The sequence below is a fragment of the Cygnus atratus genome, chromosome 11, assembly GCF_013377495.2.
Source record: "Cygnus atratus isolate AKBS03 ecotype Queensland, Australia chromosome 11, CAtr_DNAZoo_HiC_assembly, whole genome shotgun sequence".
In the NCBI taxonomy this organism is placed as follows: Eukaryota; Metazoa; Chordata; class Aves; order Anseriformes; family Anatidae; genus Cygnus; species Cygnus atratus.
Genome location: NC_066372.1, coordinates 8,448,338 through 8,464,251, shown reverse-complemented (window position 1 = coordinate 8,464,251; position 15,914 = coordinate 8,448,338). Strand labels below are relative to the sequence as shown.

The 15,914-nt window shown below is 40.3% G+C and overlaps 1 protein-coding gene across 7 annotated transcripts in view; it reads left to right on the top strand.

The window, feature by feature from the left end:
- SCAPER (S-phase cyclin A associated protein in the ER) overlaps positions 1-15,914 on the top strand; it is a 230,997-nt gene that overhangs the window by 72,139 nt on the left and 142,944 nt on the right. For 3 of the 7 annotated variants that reach the window (XM_035553934.2, XM_035553933.2, XM_035553935.2), the window contains exons 2-4: positions 4,086-4,161; positions 6,456-6,573; positions 15,129-15,199. In XM_035553934.2, the coding sequence (XP_035409827.1) occupies positions 4,099-4,161; positions 6,456-6,573; positions 15,129-15,199 (252 nt within the window). In that variant the 5' untranslated portion in view covers positions 4,086-4,098. Of the gene's footprint in view, positions 1-2,369; positions 2,450-2,782; positions 2,991-4,085; positions 4,162-5,813; positions 5,861-6,455; positions 6,574-15,128; positions 15,200-15,914 lie in introns of those variants that run through there. The other 4 variants (XM_035553931.2, XM_035553930.2, XM_050712978.1 and 1 more) reach the window with 3 other exon arrangements.

The following is a 15,914-nucleotide window of genomic DNA, read 5'->3' as shown; positions in this document are numbered from 1 at the left end:
AACAAAAATAAGATTTGATTGGTTTCCAAAAATAGTACTGAAGATTCTTTGTCTTCTTTGTCTAGTGCATTACTAACACTCCAGAAAAATTCTTTGCTGCATATCTCAAGGCTTGACAAGTGTATCAGATTATACATATCTGTGCCTAAACAACTGTAATAGCCTCCAAAGAGCAAATTCAATATAGATGTGCAAAGAGCAAGTTTAATAACAATATGTTCACGTGCCAGGATGACTGAAGATAGCAGAAGGAAATAAGAATAGCTGGAATAATACAGCGAGCAAAACCAACCAGCCAAACAAACAAACAAACAACACCCCACCACCACTTGCTGAAGCTCAGCAAGAAGGACAGCATAGAAAATCATATTCTCACTCCATAGTTTGCCTGTATCAAAATAACAGTCCACACTTCCTAGCACTCAGTTAACCAGTCATATCATAAATTCGAGATTGTTCTGGTAAGGATGTAGGAAAATGAAAGAGGGCCTTACATTCTCTCGATATTTTTAACCAAGTGCATAGCGAATGCATTGCTATTGTAACTTGCAAATAAAAAGCGAGTACCAGTGATGCTATTTTAAAAACAGAATGCAAGTCATGTCATACAAAAAGCTTTTTATGTGCTGAACTTTCTGACTTTTCTGACAAATCTCTCCTTCCGTCTAGCCAAATTGCATACAGTCTTTCACAAATCTGTTTGGAGCTACTCTTTCAATCACAAACAGATTAATGTTAGAAGATCACGTTCAACACAGATTTCCACTACATTGGCTCATTTGTGCCTCCTCCTAATGACTTGACTGAAGCCATGATACCATTTCTTCTCTAAGACGTCAGCAAATGTAAATCTGTTCCTCTTAAACTGTCAGCATGAGAGCAGTTGTCCAGCAATGGAAAGTGCCGTTCCTTAACAGCTATGTCCTGCAGGTGAAGCTATCTGCCTCATGTTCACTACATTTTTTTTTTACATTTCTACATTTTAATTTTATAAAGCACTACTCAACTTGTATAAGCTGTGATTTTCTTTAATGCAAGTCATTTATACTCTTTCAGAATAAGTGTATTCACAGTAGTGAATTTAGACAGTTTTCAATTTTGACATATCCTAATTTTGTTTTCATCACAGGTAAACATTATAAGCTGTATGTAAGATGGTGAAGTGTATCTAAGAGCTGCATGCAAAGATTATTCCTCAATCTTCCATTTTAAAAGTTGCTGGCTTTTGACAGGTGAATTTAGGTAAGGGAAAAAACAACCCAAGCAACAATTTAATTAAAAAGACAATTGTGTTTAAGTCCCATGTGCTTGGATTTCAAAATGGCCATCATTTGCTTTAGTAGTACCCAAATGCAACATTGTGAGCATTCTAATTATTTAATAACTCCTTCACAAATTATCCTGAAGTATTTTAGACTCTGCAGACTTTACAGACCTATTTTTCTACTTCTTTGCACTTAGTGGAGTTATTAATATGTGAAGAAACAGGTTATGAAAGGACACTTCTGATGCGGTTTCTGATTTGGCATCAAATCAGGGTACCAGGATTTGTCACAAGCTTCTGAAGCCCTGTACCATGGTGCTGAGCTCAACTACAGGGGACCAAAGAGGCAGCTGGGGACACTCAGACAGCTGCCTGGGAACAATAAACGAGCTTGTTATCGCAGGACAGTGTCAGAGCTGGGCTGGGACCTCCAGAGGCCATCTGGCTCAGCTCTCAGCGCAGGACCAGTTATGTGCGTCATTCCTGAGAGGTGGTTGTGCTACTTGTGACAGCAGCCGAGGCACGTGTAATTTCCCGTGCAATCCATACCAATGCTTGAACTATCGTTGCTGCTTTAGAAATGGAAACCTAAATCGTCCCAGTTAGAATTTAAGCCTCTTACTTCTTATCATTCCTACCCCACAGGAAATGGATATTCCTAACCATACTTTTACATGTTGGACGCTCCTATCGCTCCCCGTTTGTCTTCCCTTTTGGCTAAATAGTCCCCTTGTCCAACATTTCCTCACAAGCCCGCTTGCCCAGATCTCAGAAGAAGACCTGAACCCCCTATGACTTCAAGCCCAGTGCCCCAGCAGTGTCAAAACCCAGGGTGCAATCTTTCTGCGTTGCCTATACGCGCAGGGTATGTACACGATTATTTACTGATGCCCGCAAATTTGCTTCTCCTGTCCCCCAGGAGGAGTGGGCATGGCGCTGAGGGACCCAGCACCACCGCCCCAGCGGCCCCTCAGCGCTCCCTGACGGGCTGACCGCAGGCAGGTGCGGGCAGGCAGGTGAGGGCAATGCCTTCACCGGCGCGGATGGCGCATGCGCAGGCGACAGCAGCGGGGTGTGTGTGTGTCTGGGGGGGGGGGCCCGGGCCGCGCAGGGCGGCGGGCGGGCGGACAGGCGGCGGGCGGCGATGACGTCACCGCGGCGGGACGGCGCGGCGCGGCGGAGAGCGTGAGTGCCCCAGCGCGCGGCCGGGCCGGGGAGGGGCGCGGCGGCGGGGCAAGATGGCGGCGGGCCAGCCCCCCCCCCCCCCCGCCCCGGCCCGCCGAGGCCGGTTGCTACGGGCAACCGCGGAGCCCCTGACGGGGCGGCCGGGCCGGGCAGGGGGCGGCCGGGCCGGGCGGGGGGCGCCGCGCTGAGGGAGCGCCCAGGCCCTGCGGCGAGGGGCCCGGGCCCTGACCCGGGCTGCTGCTCGAGCCCGGCCTGAGGGGAGGCCCGGGGGCTGCCCGGCCTGAGGGGGGCCCCGGGTGGGCCGAGTCTTCCCTCAGCTTGAGGGAAAACCCCGCTTCCCAGCGTGATGTTACAGTAAACCTACAGCTTTCTCGTTGCGAGCTTCTCCCTTCTCTGCACACGTTCCTTCTAAATACAGATTCCTGCATCTGCGTGATTTCCAAGTGCACTGCACTTCTGGGAAGTTATGTGGGCCCCGACTTTTTCCCTTGAATACGTACCTCGATGTGGCCAGCTTTTATTACATCCTTATTATAATCAAGTGAGGCTTGGTGGTCAAAAGCGGTTTGCTAAGACATCTGGGGGCTGACGGCTCCTTTTGCTTCTCATGTCTTAAGTAATGCTGAAATACAACGAGACTTTGTTTTCAAAAACTCAGCTTCCTTCAACCAAAGGCGGGTGGATTATTTCAGTGTTTTCTTAAGCTCAGGAGGTTGTTTTAAGGCATGCAAACAAGTGCAAATCCTAACGACTGGCTGTTTGTGGGTATGGGTTTTGGCTGTTGGCTTACAGAAAACTCAGCAATGTGGAGTGGAAACTGTAATCTGAGAGCAAGGGAACAGCCCGGTTAGGGTAGTACCAATAACAATTGATAAAGTCTCCCTTGGGATCTGGCAAAAGGTTAATCTTGTTCTCTGATCTAATTTCTAGAACTTCAGAAGTGCTTTTAACTTTTGTTTAGCATCTGAATCTTAAAAATATGTAAGGACTGTTGCAGGAGAGTTTTTGCACTAATCAGGAGCTGGCTGGGATTTATTTCCACCCTGAAGCCAAGGACTTAGTTTTATTTTAGCATTGTTATAGTAATTGTGGAATTTTTTGATAAACCTATAAACATTTAATCCAATGTACTTCTCCATTTTTGGCAGTGGTTCCCTAGTTCGATACCAGATTAAAATTATGTACTTGATCATAATTAACTTCTATAGGAACTGTCACTTTTTTTTTTGAGAACAGAAGTTTTTGGTTTTACTTTGCTTCACTGCTACTTATCAGATACGAATTTTCGGTATCTCTGATTCATTTTTCTTTTTGAACCTATAAATAGTTTGCCCAGTCCTCTGTCACAGGAAAGATTATTGTTGCCTTCCACTGTTCTTGAGCAGTCTGTGCAGTGATTTGTTTTGAAGCCCCATAAAATTATTTGTACTGTTTACTGTCTTATTATGTAGGCATATTTTTTTTCTGTGGGATCATTCTCTTCTAGTTTTCTTCTTGGGCTGCTTTTATTAAGGAGCTATGCAAATACTCTACAATAATTCATTAGATGTCCTTGACATAAATGCTGCTAAGAAGCTAAAATTAATTTCAGAGTTGGTATGAGTAAAATTGATCAACTGCATTTATTTTGACACAGATATGAAAACTCAATGGGGTCATCCAAAAACGTAATAAATGAGCCCGTTGACATGGAGGAAGGCTATAACATGATGGTAAGTCATTCAGCTATTATAACAGTATGCTATACATACCTGTTGTGATTATATCATAAGTAATAAAAAGATAATATATGGCAAAAATAAAAAAACATCATTCTGAGATGTTGAAATGGGAGTATCATCTGTAAGATATAAATAATGTATGCACAGTTTTTAGCACTTAAAAAGTCCTCATTGAAGTACTAATTTCTGCTTTTGGACATAGCGTGTCAAAGAAAGATGTGAATCTGTTGGAGACAGTCTTGAAAAGAAAACCGTAGGTGCTCAGATTCAGAAAACCTGAAGTCTGAGATGCGGAAAATAGGTGAAAGAAGACTAAAGGGGTAGAAATAATAAGCTTGGAAAATGGGAGGACCGATGGAGAATGGAATGGAAAATAACAGCGTAAAAATAATAGGAAAAAAAAGAAAATTCAAATGGTTTCAAATTGTCTGTGTATGGCAAGAATGAGTAGGTTTATGTAGGAAAGCTGTAGAGATCATGCAGGGTGAATGTTGCCTGCTGGTGGAGGATTCAAAAGATCCAGTAAATGAGGAAAGATTTATATGTATACTTACTCCATTTTTGGCAGCAGGATGCTATAGAATAGCTCTACTTCCAGGTAAGGAGAGAGGATTTTTCTTTACTTGAGGATAAATTAATGCAAAATGCAGCTTGAACATTCTTACCTTGTTTTAAGACAGGTGTATTTCAGAGACAGTTAAGGTAAATCAAAATTATTTGACTCAGTTGTGAAGGTACCATAGGTATTTATATCAGGGATTTGTATAGTAGTTAAGCTGATTTTAAAATAGTTATGTGATATTTGTGAGTCTTTAACTCTCTGATGATGAAAAGTTTCTTGTTAAGCAACAAGGGAATAAAAACCCCAAACAAACTTGATTCAAAGAAATGGACACTTACTAAAATTTCCTAATGAGAACAGGCAATTATATAGAACAAGAATAGACTAGAACCAATTTAGTGTAGATCCTGTTTATTCATGTGCTTTGCTTAGGTTTCTCTGGATCAAACCATATTATTTGCTTTTTTATTCATCGCCTTTTTCGAAAGTTCACTTAATAGTTTTGCTGTGGTTTTTCTATTATTATGTAGTAATAACTCAAGGTGGTTCTGTGGGGCACTAGATGGCACACTGCAGCTTTGAAATGAGCAATTGAGGGCATCTGAATGAGAAACTTAGCCTAATGTTGCTATATAAGCATTCAAGTAAAAGTAGCTTTTTGTTTCTATTGCATTATCTACCATCCTGATAAATTATAACTACTTACCTTTATATTCGTTTTTACTGCATTTTCTTTCTAAAGATGTGCTAGTACAAGTGCATAACAAAGTGCTTGCAGGCTTGAGTCATATGATGGTACGAGTGAAAAGAGGAATGCGTCTTCTGACTAGTGCCGTATAAAATCAGTCTGTTAATGCGTAAAATAAAGTTTAGATCTATGTAAGTTTGTCAGTTTTAAAGATACCTTGCTCAGTGGCTTTGTGCTATCACTGTATATAGACTTCACATTATGGTATATAGCTTGGCTTTGTTTCAGATTAATTTCTGAGGAGTAACTTGATGCAGTTTAGAAGAGGCAAGATTTTGTCTAGTTGGTATCTGTCAGCTGATACAAATATTTCTTAACATGTTTGGTTTCAAGGATCTCGTGATGGTATCTTTTTCAAGTGCAAAGAACGTGTTTCCTAGGTAAGCAAAGTTCATCCTCAGCGCCTCTCATTTTCTGTGAACAGCTGCAGCTTTCTAGCAAAAACAGCTAACTGTAGCTGCCAGGAAATACTTTCTAGGTTCTGGTCTTCTCTGAAATAGAAACGATTTTTTTTTTTTTTAAATATATATTTTTAGATGGTTCTGATAAATCCTGTGCCTGTCTTCAGACTCTTTTCAGTCACCTAGCACATGTATTTTGGTATTATGCAGCTTTTTTCTTGATTAATTAGTTCTATTTAACTCAAGGTAACTAAAGCATTTTAAAGTCTGCTGTGATGTCCTTACAGCATTGATGATGAGTTAAATGGAGGTTTAAAAAAAAAAAGTGTGGTGTAGACACCCGTTCTGAGCAATGGGGTAGGAACTCATGTTATTTTGATGAATCAGTATGCTTATCAGATAGAAAAACGATTGTGAAAACAAGTACATTTTGAACAATTAGTGAAAATAAGTTATCTGCAAACTCCCTTTGAATGGTTTAACCACATACTGGATGAAATTAACATACCAAAACAAAAATTTATACCAGTATACATACACACACGTTTTTTGTTCCTGTATTTCTTGTTTTCAGGCTTCTTTCCAGCGCTCTAATAGCCATGATAAAGTGAGGAAAATAGTTGCAGAAGAGGGACGTACAGCAAGGAACCTAATTGCATGGAGTGTTCCACTGGAAAACAAAGATGATGATGGTAAGTATTCAACTGTCTTCCCCCAACGTTTTTGTCTCCTGTCCCTTTGTTCACTGGAGTTGCTTGCATGGAAACATGTTTCTGACGTAGGATTTCTCATTTTAAGCAAAAGATTATGTTGCGTGTCCATAGCATAGTTTAAAAACTTTTTTTTTTCAAAATGTATACCCTGCAGTTGACAGTTCAGTATAGAACCTTTTCAGTAACAGATAAAAAACTTTTTATTTTTCTGTAACAGACATCTAAGACTGTCCTGTCTTGATGATACTATCAAGATACCTATGTAATATAATAATGTTATCTTAAAATACTGGGCTTGGAAAAGGTTGTTAAAAGCCAGTCTTAGGTAACTTGGGGTTTCAGATTGGTAGGGATGGCTTAGAGCAATTCAACAAATTGCTCTCTATACTCTAAAACAAATAACTTCTTTTACTATCGCTTCAGTCTCTGTTTAACATCTGTAAAGAGCCTTTAAGAAAGGGAATATTTGGGGACAGCTTTCTGTAATGTGAGTCCTCAGAACAATTTTGTTACTGTTGTAATATTCTCTCTTGGCCAGATGGCTTAAGCAGACAGGAATTGACTTTGGATTTTCATACTGCTCAAGCTGTTCCAGATGTCTGAAAGCTGTTTTTGAGGCCCTCATCTCAATTTTTTTTGTAGCTCACCTGTCCCTGTGGAGGTGCTGCTGCTTTTGAGACTTGGGCAGGAGTGTCTAAAAGTGGTGGGGTTTGTTTGTTTGTTTTGTTTTTCCTGTGAGGGTGGTTGAACACTGGAATAAGTTCCCTGATGAATCTGTGGGCAACCTTAATCCTTGAAGATGCTCTAAACCTTACTGGATGTAGTCCTGGGAAGCCTTCTATAGCTGACCCTGCTTTGAGCAGGGAGGTTGGATTAGGTGATCTCCAGAGGTTCATTCCAACCTCAGCTATTCTGTGTATTTGGCCAGTGGAAAAGATATTTCTAGGATCAGTTATGTCTGTTTTACAAAGTAATTAACCTTCTGTCTGCAGCAAACCAAAGCAAAGTTTAAAATGTCTTTGTGGCTTGCTTTATGCTCTAAGGTGTACTTGTAATTTTTTTTCCTTCCTTTTAAAGTTGAAAGGTCTGAAGTCACATGAGAGAATGAAGTGCATGAAAACCTGTTCAGCTGTCTGTGTGTGGGCATTTTTATGGGTTTCATCAAGGAAATTGTGTTCAGTTGAGAATGCAGAGCTGTACCTTTGTTAACAGTGACAAGTAGGATGATAGAAAGCATGTATTTTTCAACTAAACGTCATAAACCTAATTACAAGTGTCCACGTTTACAAGTGTTGGTTTTGGGTTCTGACCCTGAAGTAAACTTCAGCATGGTCCCAGTTACCTAGTGCCTTGGTCTGCCTTTCCAAAGCAGATGACCTCAGGGCTTTTGTAGAGTGACACTGTACAAGCACTAGCTTGTCAGCAGAAAAACATGCACTGTGTATCTTTCCTAGCTTTACGTAGGAAGAAAGAATGAAACAACATCCAGTTGTCAAGAAGTGCATGACAGGTTTCTTGATCAAGCAGAAGCAATGAAGCTACCATGGTTTCTTTTTAGGTAAGATAGAAAGATGTGACACAATAATAGAAATAGTTTAAGACTTAACCATAATCTGCCAAAGCAAAACACACACAGTAGAACGCAGATTTGGATCACGTGTAGCAGTCTCCAGAAGATGAATTTATTTATTTACTAGTCTTAAAACTGCTTACACATTCTTGAGTATGTTGGTATTATTGGAACCAGGGCACAGGATGGGAGGTGCAGGGCAGTCCCCATGGCCGAAGGGCAGCCTTTCTCTCTGGCAAGCCAAATGGCCTGGGGGAGCCAGCCCCAGAAAAGGGGCCCTCAGCACCCCCAACCTCCTCCTTGTCCATGTGAGGGCATCTTCCAGGCTGCTCCCAACACAGCTGCCTTTGGCCATGTGTGGGCCACTCCATCACAGAGGCTTGCTGAGGTCACAGTGGCCACCACTGCCCCGCCTTTCCTGCGGATCCTATAAAACAGGCCCCCTGCAGCTGGCCCACCATTCGCTGAGCATCTAGGCCCTCTGACTGCCAGCTTGTGCGGCAGGAAGGAGACTAGAAGAGCAAGGCAAGCAGCAGGCCTCCTTGGTGTGCGAGGACAGCCATGCAGTCCAGTGAAGCACCAAGAAGGAATGCACCTGAGCAGATGTGTCGTGGGTGGAGGGATAGCTCCGGTGGCACAAGAGATACCAGTGCCCAAGGGACCTGTGGCGCCCAGCACACAGACAGGTACAGGCAGTACCATTGGCACCACAACGATGCAGGGAGCAGGCCGGCCCCTCAGACACCCAGCGACAGGGGGCCTGGGCCTTACCATAGGAGTGATGTGGGGCGAAGGCGGGAGCATGAGGCAGACAGCTGCAGGGAGCAGAGGCGTGCCCATGGTCCGGAGCACAGTGCTGGACCCAGTAATGGCTGTAAACCAGACGGCACCGTCGGACCCATTCATGAAAATCAAGCCGACAGTGGCATGGGACTGAGGTGTGGGACTGAACAACCCCCTGGTTCAGCACCTTGGCCTGAGAACATTCCGGACGGAAGGCATCCCATTTGGGCAGTCCCGGGCAAGGACCGGCTTAGCCTCCTGCTCAACACCGTGGAGCCCATGGAGCTGGATCCACCAGATGTGGAGGAACGGATGGAAGTGGATCCACCTCGGCCAGAAGAGACCTGGGACTACTGCGGCATGTCTTTGTGCTCTTCCATCCGAGAGCACCAACAGCATCACAGGAGTGCCCGGCGAGCCCCCTACTTGTTGCTCAGGCTCCATCGCAGGCATTAGCTTGGAGCCACCAAACATCACGGACATCCCGCGGGCTTGCCTGCAAGATGTCCTGGCAATAAACAGCTCTTGCCGATTCTCAGGGGTTGTGTGAGTGCTTCTTTTTTGGGGGTGGGGGGGGAATGGGCTAAAGTTGTGCCAGGGGAGGTTTAGGTCGGATATTAGGAAGAACTTCTTTACCGAAAGGGTTGTTAGGCATTGGAATGGGCTGCCCAGGGAAGTGGTTGAGTCACCATCCCTGGAGGTCTTTGAAAAGACGTTTAGACGTAGAGCTTAGTGATATGGTTTAGTGGAGGACTTGTTAGTGTTAGGTCAGAGGTTGGACTTGGTGATCTTGGAGGTCTCTTCCAACCTAGGTGATTCTGTGATTCATTTAAGCAGAACAGAATTGGGCCCTAAAGTATTTATAGATTCTGAGTTGTACGTTTTACTTTTGGGGAAGGTAGCAGTGTGAATGAGTACAGGTGAAAGGAACATAGAGTATGTTTGAGCTACTTGTGAGTTGGTTCAATTTTTGTTTAGGCTGTTACATTTTCTACCTTGCTTGTAGTATTCTTGTAGATAGTTTCAAGGAAGACTTTTTCCTGAAAAATTGGTGAATGAGAATTGTAGATGAATGTTTGCTCCGAGTATAACATTTTCTTCCACAGCATGAAGAAGAAAGTAAAAGTGATTTATTATTTTTTTTTAGATATTGCCCTTAAATAGTTGTGTGTGACATTAAAACTCAGGTAGCTATAATCATTTCCTTCTTTTGAGCCTACTAGCACCACTGTAATTTTTAAACTTTTTGCCAGTGATGCATTCTTGTTTTTAAAATTACTTCAGTAAATCATATATTGAGCTTTTTGCACAAAGAATGTGGTGATAATTGCTTGATGGAAAAATGCCCTGTGGAAAGGAACTTGTGGCTAATGAGAGCCTGGCAGAGCCAGATCCTTTGTCTCTTGACCCTTGTCTTGGCACATATGTCGGTGTCAGTAAGCTCTGATTCATTTTATGCTGATCTTTCAATATTTATTTTGTCCCAGAGGAACAATACATCAATATTATGAATTAGGACAGTTCGTACTTGTTCAGGGGCTGTGTAAATCAGGCCAAAGGTTCAGGTAGCCTCAGCTGATCCTGCAACTTATGTGCAAAGCAGAATTTTGTCTTCGTGTTGTTTTTTTTCTGCTTGTAATATTCAGAGATATTGCACTGGCAGCAGTAGTGTAAGATTTAACATTTTATATTACATACTGTTACTAATTATGGGATTTTTTTTTCTGCAGGAACAGTGAAGATATGGCCATTTGCTAGAGTTAGTGTTACACAGGCTTATTAAATTGCTGGATTCATTTGTTCTATTTGTGTATCCTTGCTTATTTGATTTCTTTATTTGCTTGTATTCTTGCTATTTAACTTTTCCACTGAAAGACTTCTGCATTTTACATAGAGTTCATGGATAAGAGGGGAATGATGATAGGAATTGCAATCCAAACCTTCTAATTCCTTAAGGGAAATACATAATTCCTGTCAGTAAGAAATAATACCATAAGAAGGAGGGAAGTTTCTGGAACAGTAGGTAGCACTTCCGTAACGTGTGTTGGAGCAGCATGCACCCTTGTATCAGATCTGAAATTCTGGTTATGAATACAGATCAATGACATGAGAAAATCCACCTCAAAACATGATGACAACAGTTTAGATGAGGTATTGAACAATAACACATTTCATCTGTTGCATTTAAGGTATTCCTTCACAGAATTCATCAATCTGCAGCAGACTGTGTGTTTTTGGATGGACTAACAACGCAGTTGACTTTGTGTGCTATTACAATTGTGAAAAAAACAGTAGCCTGATATTCTGTCTCGAAAATTAAATTGGCGTTCCAAACCCATGGCCACAAATCGCCCATTACAGGTACCTATTGTATCTTGCCCTATTTGGAAAGCTGTGATCATTCTGGTGGAGGACTTCAGAAGTTTTTCCTTTTAAATTATTTGATATGCCCAGCATGAAACCTGAGGTGCTGCATGCTGCTGTGCACCACACACAGATTTTATTTACAAAATCTAAATCATGGTATTAGTGACAGTTAAAATGTCTCAGAAGCTTGACATCTAAATGTTAACAAAAAGTAGGGTACCTTTATAACTTAAGGGATGTGTCAAAAACTGGAAAATCTTGTATTTGTAACTGTTCCCTTATTTTTTTGAAATCATTTTGGCTCTCAACACATAGAAGTCACTTGTAGATTAGGCATTTCAGTGTAAGGAAACACATTTTATTGGTTGAAAGGTACCTGGCACACTTTAGAGAGCCTGCAGAATAATCCACTCCTTTAGCAAGAGCCTGGTGCAGTAAGTAGGTTTTGCAGTGTGTGATGAAAGAGATGAAACTTGGCTGTCTTTGGCCAAGCTAGGAGGTATACGAGTCATGACTGAAAGCCTTGTGTGTAAGCGCTAGCAACGTTGGACCTGACTGTAACTGGCAGAATATAATGTGAAGGGAAAGGTATTCTTTAAGACTCCTTAGTTTCAGACCTTGAACTTTGTTGAAATGAATGGGATACAGTCTAGTTGCTGTTACGTGAATACTGGGCCAATTATATTCTGGATGAGACTGTGACAGTAATTTGTTTAAAAAAAATTCCATGCAAAATTCATTGCTGTAATTCAGGCTGGGATGGAAAAACATGGAGAGTTTTGACTATATCCATCCTTGAAAGTAATTTCTCCAGTTTTTTTGCATTGTACAGTTGTAAATACAATTTTTCTTACTATATAAACTTTTAAGAAGAGCTGATTTATAGCAATATTATACATTTCAATATGTTTCTTCATTTAAGGGGTTGAATGTAATCAGTATCATCCAGTTGCTTCCTCCAGGGAAACATCTTACTTGATGTGAACTTCAATTACTTGAACTTCAGACAACCAGGTCTTATCCACACCTCATCTTTGCAAAAATGTTTCTTAGGATGGAAAAATGCATCAGCTGGAGCTAGTAAGAGAGATTGCGGAGTACAGATTGGTGAAATGTAGGACTAGTCCTGCAGTATAGACCTTGCTCCTTACATGGAGGAAGAGAGGTGACAAAGTACATTGCTCATGCCCTGTGTAAGAACTGGAGGGAAAGAAAAGAATGGTTCATTACCCAGTTGTGTCCTCAGATTCTTCCAGAGAGGTGAAAAGAAAGAAAATTGAACATTTTTATAATTTCTGCTGAAGATCGGATGATAAACAAAGGTACTGAAACAACAGAGATATGTCTGTCTCAGTGAGAACAGAAATGGCTGCTCTTAAGAAATACAAACCTGATTTTCACACTTCTTTCATCGAAAAAGAAGAGAGATGTGAGGGGTGATTGTTAGTGTAACAGAAGGCTTTTGAAAATAGTTTATCGGTAGCCTTTTTTGGGAGATATTAATGCTTCAGCATTTTGTGACAGGAAGTCTTCACAAATCGTAAACCCGGTGTGTTTGATATTTAATTTCCAGACAGAGGAAATGGACTTCAAGTATAAAATACGTCTGGCTCCCTGAATGCTTCAAAACTGTGCTGCTTTATATATTTCATATTGGCAACTTAATAGCTAATGAGATGATCATCTTTTGTCGCTATTGTTCTTTCCTTAAAATTCAGTAAAAGCCTAATAGGTAATGCCCTTCACATGTCGCTGCATCCCTGTGCCTCGGCTAGCAGTGCTGGTATTGTACAGTTACACACAATATACCCATAACCATCGAACAGCGCTCCTGTGTTGTCACTGCTTGTGAATATAGAGGGACAAAAGCAGAAAGGAAGTAATCTTCTAATAACCAGAGGCATTTGTTAGCAGAAAGAGGGAAAAGCTTGGAACTCTGATTGCTGATGAAAGATGGAACTTCTTGGCCCGTACATTGAAGAAGTTGTTTAAGAAAAATTAGTCCTTGCCACACATTATTTGCTTTTAAGTCCGCAACGCACGCTGTTTATGTGAGTTTTCTTGTCTCTACATGTATGCCTTACATAGAAAGTGCCTGAAAACTTGCTTTTATCTTTACAGGTGACTTGTTCAGACATTTCCCAGTTCTTAGATGATGGATTGTTTTTTGTGTTGTTTTTTTTTTTTTTGTAGAATCTAGGGACAGTAACTTTTTTTATCCATCTGTCCTCTTTTAGTTCTGACACACCCGTATTTGTTTGTAAGTCTTTTCACTGCAAGTTCTGTGTGCCTTTGCACTCAACTGTAAGCATTGCACCTCTTACATTTTCAGAATGTAAATTATTTCAGAGTAGAGACTTCGGTGATTGAAATTCTTCAGTTCTCATAACCATGACATAGAATTGGTCCACAGTTCAAGCTTTTTAGTAGATAGGAAGTTTTAATACATTTGGTAGCTGAATCGTTTTTTTCCTGAATGATGCTAAATTGATCTCAATATATTAATTTGTACCTGTTGTTTTCGCTAATGTAGCATTTCAAAAATTCATTATCAAGCAAATAATTTTTAATTTGCCTTAAAATTAAAGGCCTCATTCTGTAGAACAGCCAGTGATGCAAACCAGCTGGACAATTGCTTGATTAAAACAGGTTTACAGCTGCTTTACATAACCAGTGTAATGTAAAACAGCTGGACTATGTTAGGGAATCTGGCCTAAGTACTGCTAAAAACTGAACTGAACAATTCTGAAATTCAGGAATGATCTCTGTGATCTGTGAAGGGACTGTATTCAATTAGTTCATTCATTTGCCTGGCTTCATCAAGCTAAATAATCTTGAAACTTTTATTTAGATCAGTGCTAGAGAGTACTCTTGTCATAGTTAGTGTTTTGTCTTGCTCATATTTTTGTTAATTGAATGCTCTGATTTTTGTGTTGGAGGAATAAAAAACAAAATAAAACAAACAAACCAACTTGGAAATTACCCTTGAGCAGATATCGAAGATTAAATGTAAGTGTGTCATGTTGGTTCAGGCTAACAGAAATTTAGAGCCTTGCAAAGATAACTCTTAATAAGTTAAGAAATTGCCCCAGACAACATTGAGACCTGAAATCATCCTAACTGTGGGCATTTAAACTGATCTTGGAAGCATAGTTGTTAAGTGCATTTCATATAAGCAACAGACCAGTGCTTTTGAGAATAAATTTGAGATCTTGAGCAGACGGTCTCATGCTCTGGAAATATTTTTATTTATTTATTTATTTTTCCCTCTTTCTTTGCCTACCTAAATGTAAGTGAACTAAATCTGAACTGAGTTTTGTTTTTCCCCATCTTTCTTGGCAGAAAATATCTTAATCTACTGGTAGAGTTGTTCGAACAGTTCAAGAAAAAGTGAATGATTTTATTTTTATTTTCTGAGAAAGATATCCCTTTTTTTAATTCTGTAATAACATCTCATTATTATTAAACAGTCATTCAAGAGCAGACTTTAAAATTTATATGGAAAACTGGTATTGTATCTGACGTCTCTGTTGCAGTGATGTGATTTTCAGTGGCACTGAGCATTTGCAAGTAGGCTATCCTTGTTGAATGAAGTCTGTAGTTCTTGACTTCATTTTTTTTTCATTTTCTGTGTGTATTCTAGCATCATCCTCATTCTGAACTGTTGAATATATATTTGGAATGTAAAATTTTATGAACTTTTAAACTTATTAATTGTGCCCATGTCAGTATATTACAAGATGTGATATGTGCATTTTAGAATGCTGTATCTAATGAAAAGCGTTATTTTTGATGAAAAATGCTTCTCCCATAGGAAAATCCAAATGGCAGGCTGGCGGAAAAACAAAGAGGGTGACTCAAGGAACACACAAGACTGCAAAACAGGTACCTGCTCATTTTTCATTGTGATTATGACATAAAATTTACAACATAAAAATGATTTTTGATGCCATTGATGCGTTATTTGCTGAATAATACATATACAAAAGTGCACATATTGTATTTTCAAAGGATATGAGTTGCAAAGTCAAGCATTCCAAAGTTTTAAAATGCCAGAATTTACACTGCCTTCCTCAGTCTTTATTTTTGGCATTTCTTAACCTCTGGGTGTGTGGCTTTTTGACAGTAAAGTTATTTTAAGTCCAGTGCAGTTCAACAATCAACTAATTCTTCCTGTAAGTGTGGTGCTTATACAAAGGCTACCATTCTGCCAAATTTCCTAAATTAAGGAAATGCTTTATTTTCTCATGTGTTAATGGCTGAGAAGTTTTTGTTTAAACTTTCAGTGTATACTATTTTGGGAAGAAAAAAAATCAGGCCAAGTGAGTAAAATTTCAGAGAGTTCCAACTGGGAAACAAGTCTTTATGATGAGTATCAAGGAGAAATGGTGCTTCTTCATGTTCTTCCTGTGTGAGTGATAGAGTTGTATTATATTAATAAAGTAATACCTCGGTATTTATTCGTGTTTAATATTTTAAACATTTCTTTGATTAATGGATTTAGCTGCTAGTATGTCTTCAGCCATCAAATGTTTTGAGCCAGCCTTTCAGATTTTGACAATATAGCACATAGAAGCAGGTCTCTTTTTTTGAAAAAGGA